We start from the raw sequence: 20186 nt of genomic DNA on the forward strand, positions 1-20186 counted from the left end.
GTTCCAGTTTTGCTTTTTAAAATTTGTTCTTGATATCTTCGGAAGACTAAGAAAATGTCATCATTTATGCTTTAGCGAGACAAATGCTTATGTACCAATGGCATAATGCCACTGTGGCTCAGTCGGTTGAGTGTCTGACTCTATTTCGGCTCAGGTCACGATCTCAGGGTCATGAGACTAAGCCCCACACAGGGCTCTGCACTCAGTAGGGGAGTCTGCTTGAGATTCTCTTTCTCTCTCTCTCCCTCTGCCCCCGCCCCTGCACACGTGCACGCATGCACACACATGCTCTAAAAGAAATAAATCTTTAAAAAAAGAAATCAAGCTGCCTCCTAAGCATTTGTTTTTTTTCTTTTTAAGAGAGGTTGGGTGGGGAGGGGCAGAGGGAGGAGAGAGAGGAGCTTAAGCAGGCTCCACACTAGGCGGGGCTCAATCTCACAGCCTGAGATCATGACCTCCTCAACATTTCTTTGTTTTCTTAAGGTTTTATTTATTTATTTATTTAATATTAGAGAGACAACCTGAACCGGAGAGGGACAAAGGGAGAGAATCTCAAGCAGGCTCTGCGCTGCGCATGGAGCCCAATGTGGGGCTCGACCCCACAATCTCAGGAGATCATGACCTGAGCCAAACCCGAGGGCCAGCCCTCAACCGACTGAGCCACCCGGGTGGCCGTCTGAGCTCCAAGCATTTCTAGTAAGCTGTGTGCACACAGCTCCAAGAAACTCTACAGTCCTCTGTGGTCTTAAAATGTACAATGAATATCAAATACTTTTTCTCTAAGACTAAATTTTATTGGAATTTATCTAGAATCCCTTTTTTGTTTTTGTTTTTTAATAATTATATTTGGTTGTTTAACTATGATCATCCGTCAGAATGTGGACTGGTTCAGCTGTGGGTTCAAAAGGCTTTTCATTTTTTAGCTTATTCATAAACTATGAGGTTCTTACTACTGGATAAAAAAATATACTGGTAGTTCCATTAAACCAGATAAAAGAATTTGAGAAGGACAGCCAACCCTCCTTGTTTCATCAGAACCTAACATGATATGTCAGAGAAAGCACTCATCAACAATATACACTGTGCTCATTTACAGCACACGGCGGGCTCTGCGAGTAAGCTATTTTCTCTTCCCCATGAAGAGCCAGCTGGAAGTAATCTCGCCTTTCCTAAATGTCTTTAGTACTTTGTATATTCTTTATGAGACCTACTCTTTGGAGCACAGTGGTTTCTGGGCTGATTTTTCTTTCTAGATTATAAGCAAGATGGGTTAACTAAAATCTTTAGATGATCTCAAGGTATTATAGCATTATTTGCAATTTATGTAATACCCAGCACTAGTAGGAGAACAAAATGGAATGGTAACACGATCGATACCAAACACATCAGGATTGTGGACTAAAGAGGCTTGTGATGCTTGCTCTGGGAATTACGTCACCATTTACAGAATTCAGGAAACTGCTCTGAATTCCCAAAACGCAACTTACAAATTCACTCTCAGAACCCAGCAGGGAATTCTTACACTGTATGTATAACCTGAGAGGCCACAGTAAGCCTGTAGAGCAGTTAAGATGCTAACTTTTCCGATTCTGTAAACAAGAGAATGAATTAAAAATACAGTAATAGAGAGTATAGGGATTTTAAAATAATCTTTTGTGGAAAAAGTGGAAAATGTTTCAAAATTAACGCATGGATATGTATCTGACCAACCAAATATTTTAAATGTCTCTTGGCTCATCCAGGGAATACTGCTTAAAGAAAGCAAACTTGTGTTGTTCATAAACCCAAATTTCAACTTACCATTTATGTTTATTGCTGGTAACACTATTGACATTTTTGGTCTTGTGGTCTTGTTGTGGGTGGTGGCGGGTAACAGCAGGTGATCCTAGAAATAACAAAGAACAACCTGTTAGAACCACTGGCTTAGTCTTATAAGAGGCCCAAATCAGAGTTCCTGAGATGTCAACATTTTACTGGGATCACAACCAAAAATGACATTTTTTATTTTAACTTGGCTTAGAGGCAATTAACTACAAATCATCTTATGATTTACTGAGTGTTGATCATTCCCAGGTGCCACGTAGTATCCTTAGAGAACTCCTCAGTTCTGGTAACATACACGCTGTGTAAACACTTTAAAGGCTACTGGTAAGGAATCCGAACAGGACTGTCACTCTAGATCTAGCCACTGACAGCTGTATGATCTGGCTCTGTCTCCAATCCTATAAAATGAGGGGGCTAGGCTAGATAATATCACAAGATACTGAAATTATCTACCCAATACAGTCATTTTCACTTTTTTTTCTTTAAAGAGGAGGAACATTTCTGCCACCCCGCCATTGCAGATGCCAAATTACTGGTATCTAAAACAGAGATTCCATCTGGAGCTTGCAGTCAAGGCCAGAGCCTGAAACTTTGCCTGCTGAGCTTCCCTTCTCCCTCTGAAGCCACCACACAGCATTAGATCTCTTTCGGTAAGCAGAAGTACGTACTGAAGAAGATATACAGTTCTTACCCTTAAAAAGCACACAATTCAATGGAAGAATTAAAAAAATTATAAATGCACATCTAGCACAGTTATAAAGTTATAAAGGACAGTTATAAAGTATGCCAACATGTGATAATCTATAAATGACCCGGGGTATCTGAGGTTTCTGGTTTCAGCCACACAAATCCTAAAAGGAAGATGAGCCAAGAGGAGTCTGGCTTCAAAAAAAAGGAGGCTGGGAGTACGTGTTTTTTGGGAAAAGGTATGTACAACTGTAGGTATTCCAAAACAGATTATAAATGACTTATGATTTAGATACGAACTATTGCTTAAACATCAATAATTCCTTTTTCCTAGCAAAAGCGGGAATTGTCACAGCAAAAACAAAAACAAAAACAAAAAAAGAAAGAAAACAACATACATTAGTGTTTCTACCGAAGGGCGCATGGTCAAACAGACAGACAGACAGAACTGAACCTGATTAGAATCCCTCCCGCTTCCTTCTTTTCTCCTCTGCCCCCTTCGGTTCAACACTCACTCAGCGAACTTGCTAGAGAGAAGGACTCGTTACAAGTAGGATTTAACGCAGTCGAAGGTAATAAACATTCAAGGAACTTATTAGCTCAAAGGTCAATGGGATTATGAAATGCAATTATCAGCAAAGTGAAGGAAAAATCTAGAATGCAACAAACAAACTGAAATGAATATCCATCAACAGAACTGTATAGACGACATTTCGGGTAACTGCTTGTCCTTTGTTTAACTCAAGGCAGCACTTCTGTGAGAACAGATTTTTTTTCTCAATTGGGGGGAGATGAGTGAAGCTATCTTGCTAGAACTCCAGCACTGGAGCACGGGAGACTTTTTTTTTAAGTGCATTGTTAGACACAAAGATCACACATTTCTCAGTAAGATAACATAATATAGCCAAGAAGAAACAAAATTTGCTGATCTTCATGCCATAAAATTATAAATAGCTTAATTCCTATAATTAAAATACTGCTTCAGGGTCCCCAAAATTGAATGGGAAAACAAACCAACAAACTTGCAAGCCCCAAATTAAAGCTACTGTAAAAATAAACACACTTGGATTCTATTGGTCATGGGTTAAGGTCAGGCTCGGACTTAAATCTGAGTTTCGTGCTAAGATCTAGATGCCATACTAAACATTGTTTTTAAACATGATTTTCTGAACATAATGTCTCCTTTCTTTCTTTCTTCATTAAATTTCAAATGAAGTAGTTACTTTTGCAGGAGAAAGCAAAAAAACACATTATTATTTATGAAAAAGAAGAATCACATCTTGAACGCATAAAAATTATTACAGTTAACCAGCCTTACCTCTATTTATTAAAGTTTGCAAACTGCGGAGGGTGGGGGACAGGGAGGACACCTAGAATTTAAAGTGTTTGTGGGGGGCTCCTGCGTGGCTCAGTCAGTTAAGTGTCTGCCTTCGGTTCAGGTTATGATCCCAGGGTCCTGGCACGGAGTCCCTCACCAGGCTCCTTGCTCAGCGTGGAGTCTGCTTCTCCTTCGACTCCTTCCCCTTGCTTGTGTTCACTCTCTCTCTCTCTCCCTTTCTCTCTCTCAAATAAACAAAAATCTTTAAAGTGCTTGTTTACCACAGAACTGCAGGGAATCAAAGCCAGAATACTACAAATTCTAATAGTACTTAACTTATATTAAAAAATAATTTATAGGGCGCCTAGGTTGCCCAGTTGGTTAAGCGACTGCCTTTGGCTCAGGTCATGATCCCGGAGTCCAGGGATCAAGGCCCACATTGAGCTCCCGGCTCCGTGGGGAGTCTGCTTCTCCCTCTGACCTTCTCCCCTCTCATGCTCTCTCTCTCACTCTCTCTCTCTCAAATAAATAAATAAAATCTTAAAAAAATAATTTATACACAGAAATATCTGGGAGAGTGTAGATAATTCATTTAACATTTACTTTTACTTCCTCAAATTAAATGTTCCTTGCTGTAACAGTGAACTCTGAATCACTTTTTTCTCCCCAACTATGTTCATCTCACTCCTTTTTACATATCATTAATCCTATTAGTGATGTTTTCAGAGGTTTTATTTTGGCACTGTCACTGTAATCTATGTCACTAGTTTTAGGATCTCTCCAAATGCACTCCTGAAAAGCCTCCATAGGACTGAGATACCATGGGATATCTTCAGGGAGGAAACTTTGTGGACAGACACTATCATCAACACATTATATTTTTATTCCCAGAAGAAGTCAGAGAAAGTCTGGTGGGAAAACACTTCACTGTGAGAATAAAACATTGGTTTTCCAATGTTACGCAATATCATGCATGAGAAAATCTGCTATTTCATACAATTCTCCCAATTCGCTTTCCCAAGCACTTTGTTAAAAGAAAGCTGAAATATTAGTGCATAAGGCAGCATCCAAAACTCTGTTTCTTCTCAAGAGGGCTGAAGCACTGGAGACTAACCTATCACAAGAACAGGACCACATTTTGCTCAGCTGGAGGTTGAAATGGTAATTCACAATAAAGTCAAGGTCCTCCTCAGTGTTGTCTAATGTTGACTCTACATATCCGTGTAGAGTGGAAACTGACCTCCAACTTAAACTGACCACTGACAATAAATGGCCCTTCCCACTCCCCTCTAAACCTGACTGGTGGCCCCAGCATAAGAGAATGCTCATGACCAGTTGTGTTTTCTTCCAGAACTACTTTTGCTAATGTATTTGTTAGGGTAACTGTGTAATTTAAAAAAAATTTAGGGAAACTGGGAGTGTGGGTGGCGCTGTTAGCTAAGCATCCAACTCTTGGTTTCAGCTCAGGTAGCAATCTCGGGGTCACGAGATTGAGCCCCATGCTGGGCTCCAAGCTCCGTGTGGAGTCCACCTGAGAGTCTCTCTCCCTCCCCTGCTGCCCCTCCCACTCGTGCTCCCTCCCACTCTCTGATAAATAAATCAATCTTCAAAGATTAAAAATGTGTGAAAAGGAGAACAAGATTTAATAAAAGGGAATAGTTAAAAAATTTCACTCATTCCAAGACAACCATAAAAGACTGAGGAGAGGGGCACCTGGGTGGCTCAGTGGGTTAAAGCAGTTTTTTTTTTTAATATTTTTTTTTAAGATTTTTTTTTTAAATTTATTTATTTGACAGACACAAGTAGGCAGAGAGGCAGGCAGAGAGAGAGAGGAGGAAGCAGGCTCCCTGCCGAGCAGAGAGCCCAATGCGGGGCTCGAGCCCAGGACCCTGGGCTTAGCAGTTGACAGGAGACACAGAGAAGACAGCGCTATCTGTGACTCACCCTGGAAGTGTCTCCATACTCGGTGACAGTGACCAAGTACAAAGCACTCTCTAGGGGCACCTGGGTGGCTCAGTGGGTTAAAGCCTCTGCTTTCGGCTCAGGTCATGATCGCAGAGTCCTGGGATGGAGCCCTGCATGGGGCTCTCTGCTCAGCCAGGAGCCTGCTTCCTCCTCTCTGCCTACTTGTGTCTGTCAAATAAATAAATTAAAAAAAAAAAATCTTAAAAAAATTCTTTTTTTAAAAATGAGCAGAAACCATACTAGTCCGCATTCAGATTGCTTAAAAAAAAATCTTTAAATTCTTAATCTAATTTAGAGGAAGAGGAACTGATACTGGAAATTACGGTTGATGCACTGTGAGTGTAGTTTGCACTGAGAGGCAACTTGGCACTGTCCTGGATCTGGACCCAAAGAAAAGGTGTTGGCCCTACATCAAAGCCTGGCAAACGAGTCCACATTTATATAATTAAATGAAATAAATTTAAAATATACATATTATTTTGATCTCCTGCCTTAACCAATTTTGTTAATTCATAGATGATCCAGTAATCCTGATAATACTAGGTAAGACAGCTTCTCTTGTATTAGGAAACTCTGACCTAAGGTTGGAGCCCCGTATCTTTGAAGGAAGGCATGTAGTTAATATCTAGTGATGTTTCCTGGGGAATGAGGGAAACAGCCTGTAACAGGCTGCACTCGGGACACTGAGCAGCTTTTATTTGGACCAACACCGGCCTCTGCTCTTCAAATCTCGCATGTCAGGGCCCTCTTAACATTTCATATTTGGTCCATATCCACTGGATTCCAGAGATGGGCTTGGTTTTTCAATATAAAACTGTTAAAATCAGATCAAAAATAAAAAGCATCTATCCTCATTTCAAAAACAGCTTTGCATTATTTTTTTTCTCATCTATGTTCCTCTCTTGGGGAGCTCTTGTTTTCTATTACTTTACCTCATTTATCTCGCCAAGTCTCTGGCAAGCTACCGAACTAAGTCAAGAGCACAGCAGAGCCTGGAAATAGGACCGCCAGAGCAGCAGTGAGAAGCAGCCCTTCCAAAGCTCTTTAACAAAGTCAAACATTCTGAATTTATCTCGTTTTCTGAAAGCTGTATTAATTGTTGATCAGAAATCAAATGTGTCCAACATGAAAGCAACTGAAAGGCAAAGATAATTAAGAAATCTGAAACAAAAAATCTGAAACCATTAAAATACAAAGATACACACAGTGACATCTTAAATAAAAAAAAAATTAGAAGTAGTAAAACTAAGCAGAATGTAATCATTTTAAAAGTCTACTAAAGGGGCACCTGGGTGGCTCAGTGGTTTAAGCCTCTGCCTTCGGCTCAGGTCATGATCTCAGGGTTCTGGGATTGAGCCCCGCATCAGGCTCTCTGCTCAGCAGGGAGCCTGCTTCCCTCTCTCTCTCTGCCTGCCACTTTGCCTACTTATGATCTCTCTCTGTCAAATAAATAAATTCTTTAAAAGTCTACTAAAATGTCTATGATGTAGAGCTTCCCATTATAGTACAAACATAAGCGAAGTACATTACTCACCCTCAAGCTAGAAATAGTTAATATAAATATCTAATATGAATGCAGTATTTGTGCCACTAACGTACGCAGTGTAACTACAGACCGATAAAAGGAAATGTAAAGCTTGCATCAGCACCCATTAATAAGCATGTCAGCCACAGCAAGAATAAATCAAAACTATTAGCGCACAACAGATGGCCCAAGAGTGAGCCAAGGTTTACATTTCACAAGGAGAAAATTCTGATACTACGTTCAAACCTGATAAATGCTGCCAAGGTCACCAGAGGAAAGATTAGCTTGAAATCCTAAGACATACAAACTCATTTTGCTTTAAGATATGGTTCTCACATCAAACCTTGTGGGAATCTCCACATATGTCCACCTGACTCTGACCTCCCCTTTTACGCACACAAAAAGTGTAAGGTTGGACCATACAAAACTGTCTTTTTTTTTTTTGTGGGTCAAATATCAGTAATTTCATACATATGCCTCCTTTTTATTTTTTTTTTTAAAGATTTTATTTATTTATTTGACAGACAGAGATCACAAGTAGGCAGAGAGGCAGGCAGAGAGAGAGGAGGAAGCAGGCTCCCTGCTGAGCAGAGTACCCAATGTGGGGCTCGATCCCAGGAACCTGGGATCATGACCTGAGCCGAAGGCAGAGGCTTTAACCCACTGAGCCACCCAGGCGCCCCCATATGCCTCTTTTTAAAAAACAGTTTTTTAAAAATAAATTTATACCCAACATGGGGCTTGAACACAGCCCCTAAATCAAGGGCTGCATGCTCTACTGACTGAGCCAGTCAGGTACCCTGATCTGCATCTCTCTCTCTTTTTAAGATTTTATTTATTTGAGAGAGAGAGCATGTGCGCATGTGCAAGTGGGATGAGGGGCAGTGGGAGAGGCAGACACCCCACTGAGCCGGGAGCCAGCAGGCTAATCCCAGGACCCTGAGATCATGACTTGAGCTGAAGTCAGCCCCTTTGCCAACCACACCACCCAGGCACCCCCCCCGCCTCTCTTTTTTTAAAGTAGAATTAATTTAGAGTTTCTTGGTCAACAAACTTTCTTGTAAATACTTTCCCAAGGATATGACAGTAGCTTCTAAATCATTCTTCTCTCTTAATGAGAGTTTGCAGGGAAAGTGTTTCTAAACCAGGTCAGGACTGTTTTCCCCAAAGAAAGCTCTCCCACAAAATGCTAGTTATATGCTCTTATCAGGGATCAGGCCAGCAAGTCTTTGACCCTGCACCTCAAATTACTCCATTCAATAACTCAAGGTAATCAAGTTCAAAACTCTGTCAGCTCTAATGCAGAGTTTTCCAAAATCCGGACAGTGTGTGACTTGAGGAAATAAATTAGGACCCCTGAAACTTGTTCTCAGCCGTGATTTGTTGAGTGCCGACAGGGTGGCAATCCAAAAAAATGTCTTAAGGAAAAAGATCAAACACTAAATGCATGAAGAGTTTAACCATAGGAGTTTGTCAGACATAATGTTTACAAGATGTTTCATTTTAGAAAGTTCACTTTACTCAGGACTACTGGCAGGAAAAGAATTTCCTGAAGACTGAACCGCATCCTAAAGAGGGTGACCACGGCAGCCACGTGGGGCAGGGAGGGAGAAGGTGAGTCTATAGCAAACGGAGCCAACGAGTTTTCTGAGAAAAGAGATTATTAGGAGTTATTATAAAGGAGTTGTTAAATACAGATATCTAAGAAAATTATTTTACTTTTTGTTGTAAAAAATGGGGAGAATGCTAGCTTGAGGCAAAAATTAATTTTTTAAAGTTCTAGGCAGAAACTACAAAAATGGCATAAACTCATGTTAACAGTAGTCTCAAATGCTGTGTGTGTGTGTGTGTGTGTGTGTGTGTGTGTGGTGTGATTATCACAGCAGCAGGGGACAGGAACGCAGGGAGATACTACTCTAGCTGAATTCGTTTCAATGATGCTAGCTACTTTTATTTCTAAAGTTATCTTTCCTGCATGATTCTGTGTCTGGATAGCCCTCCAGAATCCACTAAAGATCTCAATCTTCTCTCCAAAGTAATTTTGGTCTTGGTTTCACACAAACAGGGAGGACCATAAAATATCCCTAACGACGTACATTTTAGGAAAGACCGGTCTTGACAAGGCAAACCACCAAGCGGGGAAAACAAATAAACAAAAAACTCCCTTAACGTTTCTTTTAAAGCCCTTATACATTTACCTATAATCTGCAATAATCTGATCTTTCTACTTTAGTGGACAAATTTTCTCTTGAGATGTTGGCTTGGCAGGACAGGCAAAGAGGACAGCTGGTCCACACTGGAAGCTGAGACTCACCGCAGCGACAATCCTCACGAAGGAATGGGCTTTGCTACTGCACAGACGTGTTCCAAAGAGTTTAGAAGAGTTCTCTCTTCGTATCACAAAAGGTGTACTTTCCAGAACCTAGTACATCCCCACATTCGCATCAGAAGTAGAACGGCAAGCTCAGCTTCGTTCAGTTTTTTAAAGTGAATGTTTGACATACAATGCGCTTGTGGGAAAGGAAGGAAAATTCTGTTTTCACTGTTTGGTCAAGTATTGTTTAAGAAAGGATTTCAACTAAATTTCAGGCAGTGATGGCTCAAAAGGCACACCAAAGGATCGCAGTATTAATTTTGAGTTCTGTAATAATTAGGTACCTTCAGAGAGCATCTACTCTAGGGCCAAAGGAAACCAAGAAGTGAACACACAGACAGCAGGAGGTCCTTCCAAAACAGAAGTTCTTAGCCAAGGATCCACATCAGAATCATCTACAGGACTACGTAACGTAAACACCCAGGTTCTCCACTCCCTAAAAATTCTAATAAGGTAAGTCTGAGGTGGGTCTAAATCTGTCAGGAATTCCTGGCAGTTCTGAGGTGGACAGCGTGAGGATGAACAGGCCAGCACCTCACAGAGCCCGTGAGGAGCCTGGGCTCCCGAGCTAGAGCCTGGGTTCAAACTCTGCCTCTGGCACCCCCATTTCTAGCTGCAGAATCTGGAGCGAGTTCCTTGATCTCTCTGTGCCCTGGTTTTCTCATCAGTAAAACAAGGACATTAACCGTACATCGTGCACAGATTGTTTATAAAGATTAAACAAGGTAATACTTTAAAGCACTTGGAACAGTGACTGGCAAGCAAAAAGCACTATTTTAAGTATTTAATAATTCCTTTTTAAAGGACTGAAAAGTTTGAGGTCAGAGAAGCCCCTGAAAAAAATGTAACAGCACAACCAGGGACACGGACACTGCTGACCAGGTTTCTTCTGTCCCCGCTGCTGGCTGAGAGTCACTGTTTCCCTGCCGATGACAGGCACTCACTCCCCATCCAAATCCTGAACCTAGAAATGAAAGCTCTTTACACTCTGGTCCCTCTGGACCTGGCCTCTTCACCATGATCTCTCACTATTCCTTTTCACAAACACTACTGCCAACTGTCAAGAGATAATCTCTACAAATTCAACCAAGAGAACAAGATAACCTCACATTTAATGTTCTTTACTTTAAAAGATGGGAAAAATAATGAAGCACAAGTATTCAAAGCTTCTATTCTGTCTCTGCTTTTTCTCAGGATTTTTTTTTTTAAGATTCTATTTATTTATTTGACAGAGAGAGAGATCACAAGTAGGCAGAGAGGCAGGCAGAGAGAGAGGAGGAAGCAGGCTCCCCACTGAGCAGAGAGCCCGATGCGGGGCTCTATCCCAGGACCCTGGGATCATGACCCAAGCTGAAGGCAGAGGCTTTAACCCACTGAGCCATCCAGGTGCCCCACTCTCAGGATTTTTTTTAAGTGCTGCTGGATTGCTTGTGTGGGCGGGGTGAAGTTACAGATGAAGAGGAAAGTTGGAAGAAGCTAAATTGTTGTTTTTTTAAGGTATGAGTTACTAGCATTGTAGAAGGGTCTGGAAGTTGGAAGAGTGGAAAGGAGGTGGACAGAGAGGTCTGGCCTGAGCTGTGGTCTTTGTGTGAAGAGAGAAGAGACACAAGGCAGGGACTCTGTAGACTGGGGCGGTGGTGGGGGGTGGGGAGGGGCAAGAGGATACTGCTGCTATTTTATTTAATATTCCCTGGGCAGTATCTTCAACAGAGGTCATTAGAGGCCTTACTTTACTTATCAAGTTTATGAGGTTTTGGATTTGTATTTCTTTTATTTATTTATTTATTTTAAGTAGGCTCAACACCCAGTGTAGTGCCCAATGTGGGGCCTGAACTCACAATCCTGAGATCAAGACCTGAGCTGCTATCAAGAGTCAGACACTTAGAGGAGTGCCTGGGTGGCTCAGTGGGTTAAGCCTCTGCCTTCAGCTCAGGTCATGATCTCAGGGTCCTGGGATCGAGCCCCACATCGGGCTCTCTGCTCAGCGGGGAGCCTGCTTCCTCCTCTCTCTCTGCCTACTTGTGATCTCACTCTCTGTCAAATAAATAAATAAAATCTTTAAAAAAAAAAAAAAAGAGTCAGACACTTAAATGACTAAGCCACCCAGGCGCCCCGATTTCTATTTCTTTCAGATTTGTCACCATGTCAAGTCAGGGAAAGCTGATTCTTAAAAAAAAGGCGAGCTGAGGGTTGCCGGAGGGGAGGTGGGGGTTGCTGGGGTCACTGGGGGATGGGCATTAAAGAGGGCACTTGTAACGAGCACTGCGTGTCATATGCAACTGAGCAATCACTGACCTCTACCTCTGAAACCAATTCACTCTATGTTAATTAATTGAATATAAGTTAAAAAAAGAGTTAACCCTAAAAAAAGGGGCGGGCAAGCAAAAAAGTCCACTGTGGAGACTTCATAATAGTCTTCTGGGAGAGAAACACCTTTAAAAATAAAATTAAAATCCCAGTACCAAAACAAAACAAAACAAAAAACAGAAAACAGATCCCAATGAAACAAAACAAAACAAAACTCCAATAAAGAAAGAGTTCTCAAAGGCCTAATTTTTGAAGAATTTGGGCAGCCACTAACTGGACAACACATGCCTCTCTTTGCTTTGCTCCACTGCCCTGTCTCCCACCCCTCCCAGTCCCCAGCCTGGCCCAGCCACTCCGCACTTGTGTCAGTGGCCCCAAACCCCATCCCCAACCCGCGAACCCCTCAACCCAGTCTGCTCTTCTGCCTGTATTTTCCCACCATGCTTCCCTCCCCCCGGGGGCACAGGATGTCCTAACATCCCTCTAGGTCCGCCTGAGACCAATCTCACTCCTAGAACTGTGCTCCCACCACAAGGAACAGCAGTGTTGCCTCCACTTGCCTCCTGGGGTTTGAGCAGGCTGCTGTCATAAATCCCAACGTTATAGGGGTCCAGGGGAGATATCGGAAAGGAAGAGGACATTTAAGGGCCTATATACTAAAAGGTCCAAAGCAGGAGAGATCAAAGCCAAGTTTTTAATTTGATACTCTTGATATTTAATATCAGTAGAGTAAGCCATGGAGTACATTCCTGAGTTTACAAAATCATTTTTATTTTGGTTATGCACAGCAGCAATGGGGGCATGCCCCCAGCAGCAGGGCTAGTAGCTGTATGGCAAGTCTAGCCGTCCTAACCCAACTTCTTGAGCCGACACAATGACTGTGTTCTTGGCTGTGTGGCCTTCCTCAGTTCCCATCATTATTCTGGGCTGAGTTCTCCAGGATTCATATGGAGTCTTGTGAACTAAAAATAGCTTCCCATTAAACTCCTTTCCTGTAATATAAGCAGTTTCTGCTTTAACGTAAATTATAGTAAGTTTCTGTTGTTTACAACCAAGAACCATTACTGGCACCATACTGGAATTCCATTTCTGACAAATGTTGATATTACTGGTGAATGTCTGACCTAACATTTCCCCAAAATTTCAATTTTAATTAGATTAACCCCATGGTATTATTTAAGATAAATAAAGCAGATTGAGTCATAAGTCAGTGGATTCCCATTATTGCCCACTTGATCCCCACAGTAATGAACATTGGCTCAGTCACCACCACTCGAACTGCAACGGTCCTTATAAAGACTCGGTTCCAATTGTCAAGCCACTGCTTTATTCAGCCCTTGCTCTGCTTTTTCCTGCAGCAGCTGATGCTCTCAGCTCCTCCTCCAATTTTTAGTTCTCATTTTCCCTTGTTTTGTTTTCTCTTTTTGCTATCCTCTCTCCCACCCACATCACTCATTGAATACTGGGGTTTCTCAGAGGCCAATATTTTTTCTTCTCTTCACATTTTCATCTAGTTCCGTAATTGGAAAAATATGTTGGGCTAAAATCTCGCAAACCCTAACTGAAGACCCATATTTACAAACGCTTACTAAATATTTCCACTGGAATATTCTATAGGTTCTTAAACTATGATTTGTCCTCTTCCTGGGTTTCCTATTTTAATTAACTTCATCCATTTCTATTTAGTTCTCCAAACAGAAACCTAGAATGATCATGGACTCCTCCATTTTTCTTACCTTCAACACTAAATATGCCCCTTTCTTATTCCCAAGCGTAAATCTGTATTAGCTCCTCTCAGACACCTGTATTCACTCTTTGGTAATCTCCTTTAGTCTCAGGGTTTTAAATATTATCTGCATGCTGGTGACTCCTAAATTTATATTTCTAGCCCATCTCACTCCCTTGGCCTTGACTCCTATGTCCAACTGCCTGCTCAAAACACTCGGACCTCTCAAAGTTAAGATATCCAGAACTAAGCTCCCGATATACCTCTCAAATGTGCTTCTCCCACAGTGTTTCCCATCTCAGTGGCAATGTCGTTCTGCTCAGACACGCAGCCAAAGACCCTGTAGTATTCTTCTCATACTCCATATCCAACCTATCAGTGAAACCTATCAATGCTGCTTTCCAAATACATCGAGACTTGAACCATCAGTCCAAGCCACCCCCATCTGTGTAACTACAACAGCCTCCTCAATGGTCTGCTTCTGCTCTGTCTTCCTTCAAGTCTATTCTCATTAGAGCAACCGCAATGATCCTGTATACTGCAATGTATACTGCAATGTTCCCATGACTTGACTCTCAGAGTAAAATTAAAATAACCTCAATGGTCTTTAAGGCTGTATATGTTTTGACCCAGCTACTCCGACCTCTTCCAACATCATCTTCCGTGGTTCTTTCCCCTATTTATTCTGTTGCTGCTGCCACAGCCTCCTTTCCTGTTCTTCACCTATACCAAGCATATTCTTGCTTCATGGCCTTTGTACCTGCTGCTCCCCGTGGGATATGAGAACGGAGTCTGCTTGTCCCTCTTGCTCTGCTCCTCCTCTCTGTCTTTCTCTCAAATAAATAAAATATTTTGAAAAAGAAAAAGTTCAGAGTACCTAACTGGAAAATACGCTCATCAGAAACAATAACGTGAAAAAAAAAAAGAAAAGGGAAAAAGAAACAGTAATATGAGAAGCACAACTGGAGGAAATCACAGCAATTGTAAATCACTTACTCTCTTCGTCAAAGTTCAGCTGTTAAAGAGATGCCCCTAAGAAACAGAGCCATCATTTTAAGACACCGCCCACCACCTACCTTGGAAATGCTCAGAACAATGTAACAAGAATCTAAAGCTGCTTCATCAAAAATCTGCGAGAACTGATGAATGAATTCAGTGAAGTCACAGGATACAAAGTCAACGTACAGAAATCTGTTGCATTTCTATACACTAATACTGAAGCAGCAGAAAGGGAAATTAAGAAAATAATCCATTTACAACCACACCAAAAATACTAAGATACTTAGGAATAAGCCTAACCAAAGAGCTGAAAGACCTGTACTCTACAGTTTTCTACCTGAAAACTACAGAACACTGATGAAAGAAACTGAGAGGACACAAAGAAATAGAAAGACATCTCACAGATGGGAAGAAAAAAAATACTGTTAAAATGTCTATACAACCCAAAGCAATCTACACATTTAATGCAATCCCTATCAAAACACCAACAGCTTTTTTCACAGAACCAGAACAAGGGCATCTGGATGGTTCAGTCGGTTAAGTATCTGCCTTCGATCCAGGTCATAATCCTGGGGTTCTGGGATGGAGTATGACGTCAGGCTCCTTGCTCAGTGAGGAGCCTGCTTCTCCCTCTCCTTTTCCTGCTGCTTGTGCTCTCTAATGAATTAAATCTTTCAAAAAAGATGATTAAAAAAATAAAAATTTTTTTAAAAAAGAACTAGAACAAATAACCCTAATGTGTGTATGGAACCACAAAAGTCCCTGAACAGCCAAAGCAATCTTGAAGAAGAAAGGTAAAGCTGGAGGCATCATGTTCCAGACTCGAAGTGACATTACAAAGCTGCAGTAACCAGAACAATATGGCACTGGCACAAAAATAGACACACAGATCAATGAACAGAAAAGAAAACCTAGAAATGAACCCTCAATTAGATGGTCAATTAATCTTCAGTATGGCAGGAAAGAATATCCAATGGGGAAAACAAATGGTTCTGGGAGAACTGGACAGCAGTTGTGAAAGAATGCGAAAGAATGAAACCGAATTCCTTTCTTAGATCATACCCAAAAAATAAATTCAAAAAGGATTAAAGACCTAAATGTGAGACCTGAAACCATAAATATTCTAGAAGAGAACACAAGCAGTAATTTCTCTGACACCAGCTGAAGCAAATTTCCAGATCTGTCTCTGGAGTCAAGTGAAACAAAAGCAAAAATAAACTACTAAGACTATATCAAAATACAATGCCTCAGTGAAGGAAACAACCAAAGGCATAAAACTAAAAGGCAACATTTGGAAAGGGAGAAGATATTTGCAAATGACATATCTGATAAAGGGTTAGCACCCAAAATATATAAAGAGCTTATAAAACTCAACACCCCAAAACCAAATAATCCAATTAAAAAACAGGCAGAACATATGAACAGATACTTCTCCAAAGAAAACATCCAGATGGCCAGCAAACACATGAGAAGATGCTCCACATCACTCATCACCAGGGAAATGCAAATCAAACCCACAATGAGATATCACCTCACACCTGTGAGAATGGCGGGACTCAGCAGCACAAGAAACAACAGGTGTTGGCGAGGATGTGGAGAAAAAGAAACACTCATGCACTGTTGGTGGGAATGCACACTGGTGTGGCCACTGTGGAAAACAACATGGAGGTTCCTCGAAAAGTTAAAAACAAAACTACCTTATGATCCAGCAATCACACTAGTGGGTCTTAACCCAAAGAACACAAGAACATCAATTCAAAAGGATACATGCACCCTTACGTTTCTAGCAGAATTTACCTGTAATAGCCAAGACATGGAAGCAGCCCAAGTGTCCATCGACTGATGGATGGATGAAGATGTGGTGAAAGTATTATTCTGCCATGAAAAAGAATGACATCTTTCTATTTACAACAACATGGATGAAACTAGAGAGAACGATGCTAAGCGAAGTCAGTCAGTCAGAGAAAGACAAATACCATATGATTTCACTCGTCTGTGGAAACCAAACGAGCAAAGGGAAAAAATGAGTGAGAGATCAAGAAACAGACTCACAGGGAACAAACTGATGGTCACCGGAGGGGAGGGGTGGGGAGGACGGGTGCAACAGGTGATGGAGATTTGAGGAGGACACTTGCTGTGATGAGCAGCGGTGATGTACGGAGGGCTGAATCACTGTGTCGCACACCCGAAACTGTTATAACGCTGTATGTTAATGACACCAGAATTACAATAAAACTTGAAAAAAGAAAAAGAATTTAAGCTGGAGTTCACTCTCCAATGTGAGGTCTGCAAGCGCAGATATGAGTAATTAACGGTGGAGCTGGAGGAAATGAGATGTGTTCAGCCCTGCCCTGGAATGGCAGGTCACGCACAAGTGTTCTCATTAGCAATGAGAGGCCTGTGGCAAGAGTAAGAGAACGCTCCTTATTTTAGAGGAGTATGTAGGGGGAGGGGGATTTCTTTTTCTAAGTTTTAGATCTTTGCTCTTACAGGAATTTCCCTCTATCAGGAAATATGGCTTCAGATACTCTTTGCATCTATCAAATGGTTCTGCACTCTAACTTCACAGAAGACCATGGAAAATCCACCTACCAACACAGAGCTCAGAAGACATGGCGGATGACAATCTAGACAAAATGGCTGACTGGAGTATTAGGCTAATTATGAGGAGGAGTGATAAACTGAAAAGGGAAATAAATGCCTATTAATTAGGAAAACAAATAGGTACTATTAAAAAAAAAACCCACCAAGGAAAGTGTCTAGGAAATGAATATTAGATAACAAAAGGAGGTAAAGATATTCACCTGACTAACCCTAACCCTCTCTTTGTTTCAACATTCTTACAATTATTAAGCAAAGATACTCAACTACTGCAAAAAGGTTAAATAAATACAACTCAAAGCAGTCTAAAATTTTCCTGAAGTTTTTTTCTATTTTCCAACTCTTTATTTGTGATATATTTGCTATATTTGTGACATTCAAAATGCATATAAATACAGAATATATATTTAACTAAGAGGCAGTGGCTAATAAAGTGAAAATCTGGGCCCAATGTCCTTCTTCAACTGTATAATAACACCCGAACTCTAATAAACTCAAATTTTTTCCTTTTCTTTCCCACCACATTCTTTCACGGATACTCAACTATACAGCGAGGCTCCCAGAGTCTGGAATGCCCTTGCTCTTTATTATTCTGTGTGACAGAATATCTATTCACCTTGTATAACTCAGCTTACATTTTTGTCTTCGAAGGCTTTATGATCATCTCCCTCCCATCCCTGAAATCTCAAGTTTGGTCAAGTTTTATGTAGGAGATTCTCTTGAAGGTCTGCTGTTACATTCCAAAAGTCAAGCAAAATATGACAGAAATTATATTGAGCAAAGGCACAGAGTCACGGGGCAGGAAGAAGCCTTACAGATCAGGGAGTCTATGATCTCATTTAAAAAAACTGAGCCCAGCTAGGATTTAGAACCAGCTCTGTCAACAACAATTTTATCCCAACATACCAACAATCACCAAATCAAAATAAGTGTTTCTGAAATCACCAAGGAAGAGACACTGAGATCTTCTAAGTGGAAAATACAATTCACTCATGAAAGGCCATTTATCAAACTGCTATGACTACTGGAATCTGTCTGCTACGTGGGTGGGTTTCTGGGATGTCCCGAAATAAAAGGAAATCAAGAGCCATCCCAACTTCTCAAACTTACTTATCTATCAGGTCACATTTATCTATAATGTAAAATTTCTGGTCTGTCCCTGTGCACATCTGGTTTTTCTTTGTGTGTGATCAGGAAGCAGGTGCTACCTTTAACATCACTCTGAATCACATAAGATCAGGAAGCTAAAGATCCTGGGGAGAAAATGGTCATCACAGATCATCTTTATTGCCATTTATACAAATGACAGGTAATTATATGAAAATAACAACTACTGATGATTGTAAATGAAGGTAAGCTGAAGTAATTTCATATGAACATAGAGAATTATTCCAATATTATTGATAAGACCCCAAAATGCATTTGCATAAAAAATTCTAACATGGGCACATACTAAAGTGCTAAAGTCAAAATAAATATAGGCAGCCTTACATAAATATTAGTAATTATTCTTACATGTTTTAAGTCATGAGTCAAGGAAACTTTCCTATAAATCCCTGAATCTATTATTTATTTCTACAGCTCCCAGGTTACATCTTTTCCTTAAGAGAATCAAGAATTGTTAGAATAGGATGAAATACATGTATGACTCTACTATGGGCAGAAAATCAAAGAATGATCGAAGTATGATCTGAAAACTCTCAGAATACAAAACATAAAAATCTCAACAACATCAAATAGTAAGGTAAAATTCCTGGACAGTAGTTTTAGACCACCAAACTTCAGGTTGGTATATAACTTAGCTGTTTAAAATGATCCAAGAGCAAGTTCAAATCCAGAAACAAAAAACAGCTGCTGTCTGCTACCCACATGAGCACTGTCAGACTATGAATATAAAACCAATTTATGGCTCACCTAAGACAGACTTAAGTATACCGGGGCGGGGGGGCGTGGGAGATTGAGACTGAAGAAACATATTAGTCATTTGAGACTAAGTGGCTTTAAAAACTACAGAAGTACATACATATAACTCATATGCATGATAAACAGGAAAACTTGTTTTATAGTAGGTAAGGGTAATGTTTGTTTAATTAATAAAGGACAGAACAGGGGCACCTGGCTGGTTCAGTCAGTAGAGCATGTGACTCTTGATCCTGGGGTTGTGATTTCAAGCCCCATGATTGGTGTAGAGTTTACTTAATTAAAAAATGTATATGACCGAATAATGTATGAGTAGTTGACATAGTGCCCTGTCTATTGTAATTTTGTACTAAACATCGTATCATTGTTACTAAGATTACACAGCAAAAGTATTCCTAAACATAAGTTAGTAAATGCATTAATACTGTGATCCCAAAAACATGTACAGAAATGGTGTCATATATGCTTGAACAAAGTAAGAGATCAGAAAATCCTCAGAATATGTTAGTCAATGTTAGTCAATTTTATGCTTTAATAAGGTCACAGTGCCTCTTGAAATTACTGAGAAGAGATTAAGATTATATCTAAGAAAATAAATTAACCATTAATCTCACAGTGTAGCTAAAAATTTCAGAGGAAATTTAGGTTAGAAATTATTGATGTTTCAAGCAGAATAAATAAGTTAATTAAAAGATATTCCAGCATTAGTTCATTAAAAGAAACATCAATCTGTCTCTTACATAAACATGTTTAAATTAATTTAAGACACCAACACAGAGGCGCCTGGGTGACTCAGTCAGTTAAGTGGCTGCCTTCGGCTCAGATCATGATCCCAGAGTCCTGGGATCAAGACCTGCACCAGGCTCCCCGCTCAATGGGGAGTCTGCTTCTCCCTCTCCCACTCCCCTGCTCATGTTCCCTCTCCCTCAGTCTCTCTCTC

At 40.6% G+C, this 20186-nt stretch overlaps 1 protein-coding gene across 1 annotated transcript in view; it reads right to left on the reverse strand.

Annotated features, from left to right (window-relative positions):
* ATF6 (activating transcription factor 6) overlaps positions 1 to 20186 on the reverse strand; it is a 205070-nt gene that overhangs the window by 47473 nt on the left and 137411 nt on the right. The window contains exon 16 of the mRNA XM_032845498.1: positions 1801 to 1885. Coding sequence (XP_032701389.1) covers positions 1801 to 1885 — 85 coding nt within the window. The remainder of the gene's footprint in view (positions 1 to 1800; positions 1886 to 20186) is intronic.

This window comes from Lontra canadensis, unplaced genomic scaffold (assembly GCF_010015895.1).
Source record: "Lontra canadensis isolate GAN:19392208 unplaced genomic scaffold, GSC_riverotter_1.0 scaffold164, whole genome shotgun sequence".
Classification (NCBI taxonomy): Eukaryota; Metazoa; Chordata; class Mammalia; order Carnivora; family Mustelidae; genus Lontra; species Lontra canadensis.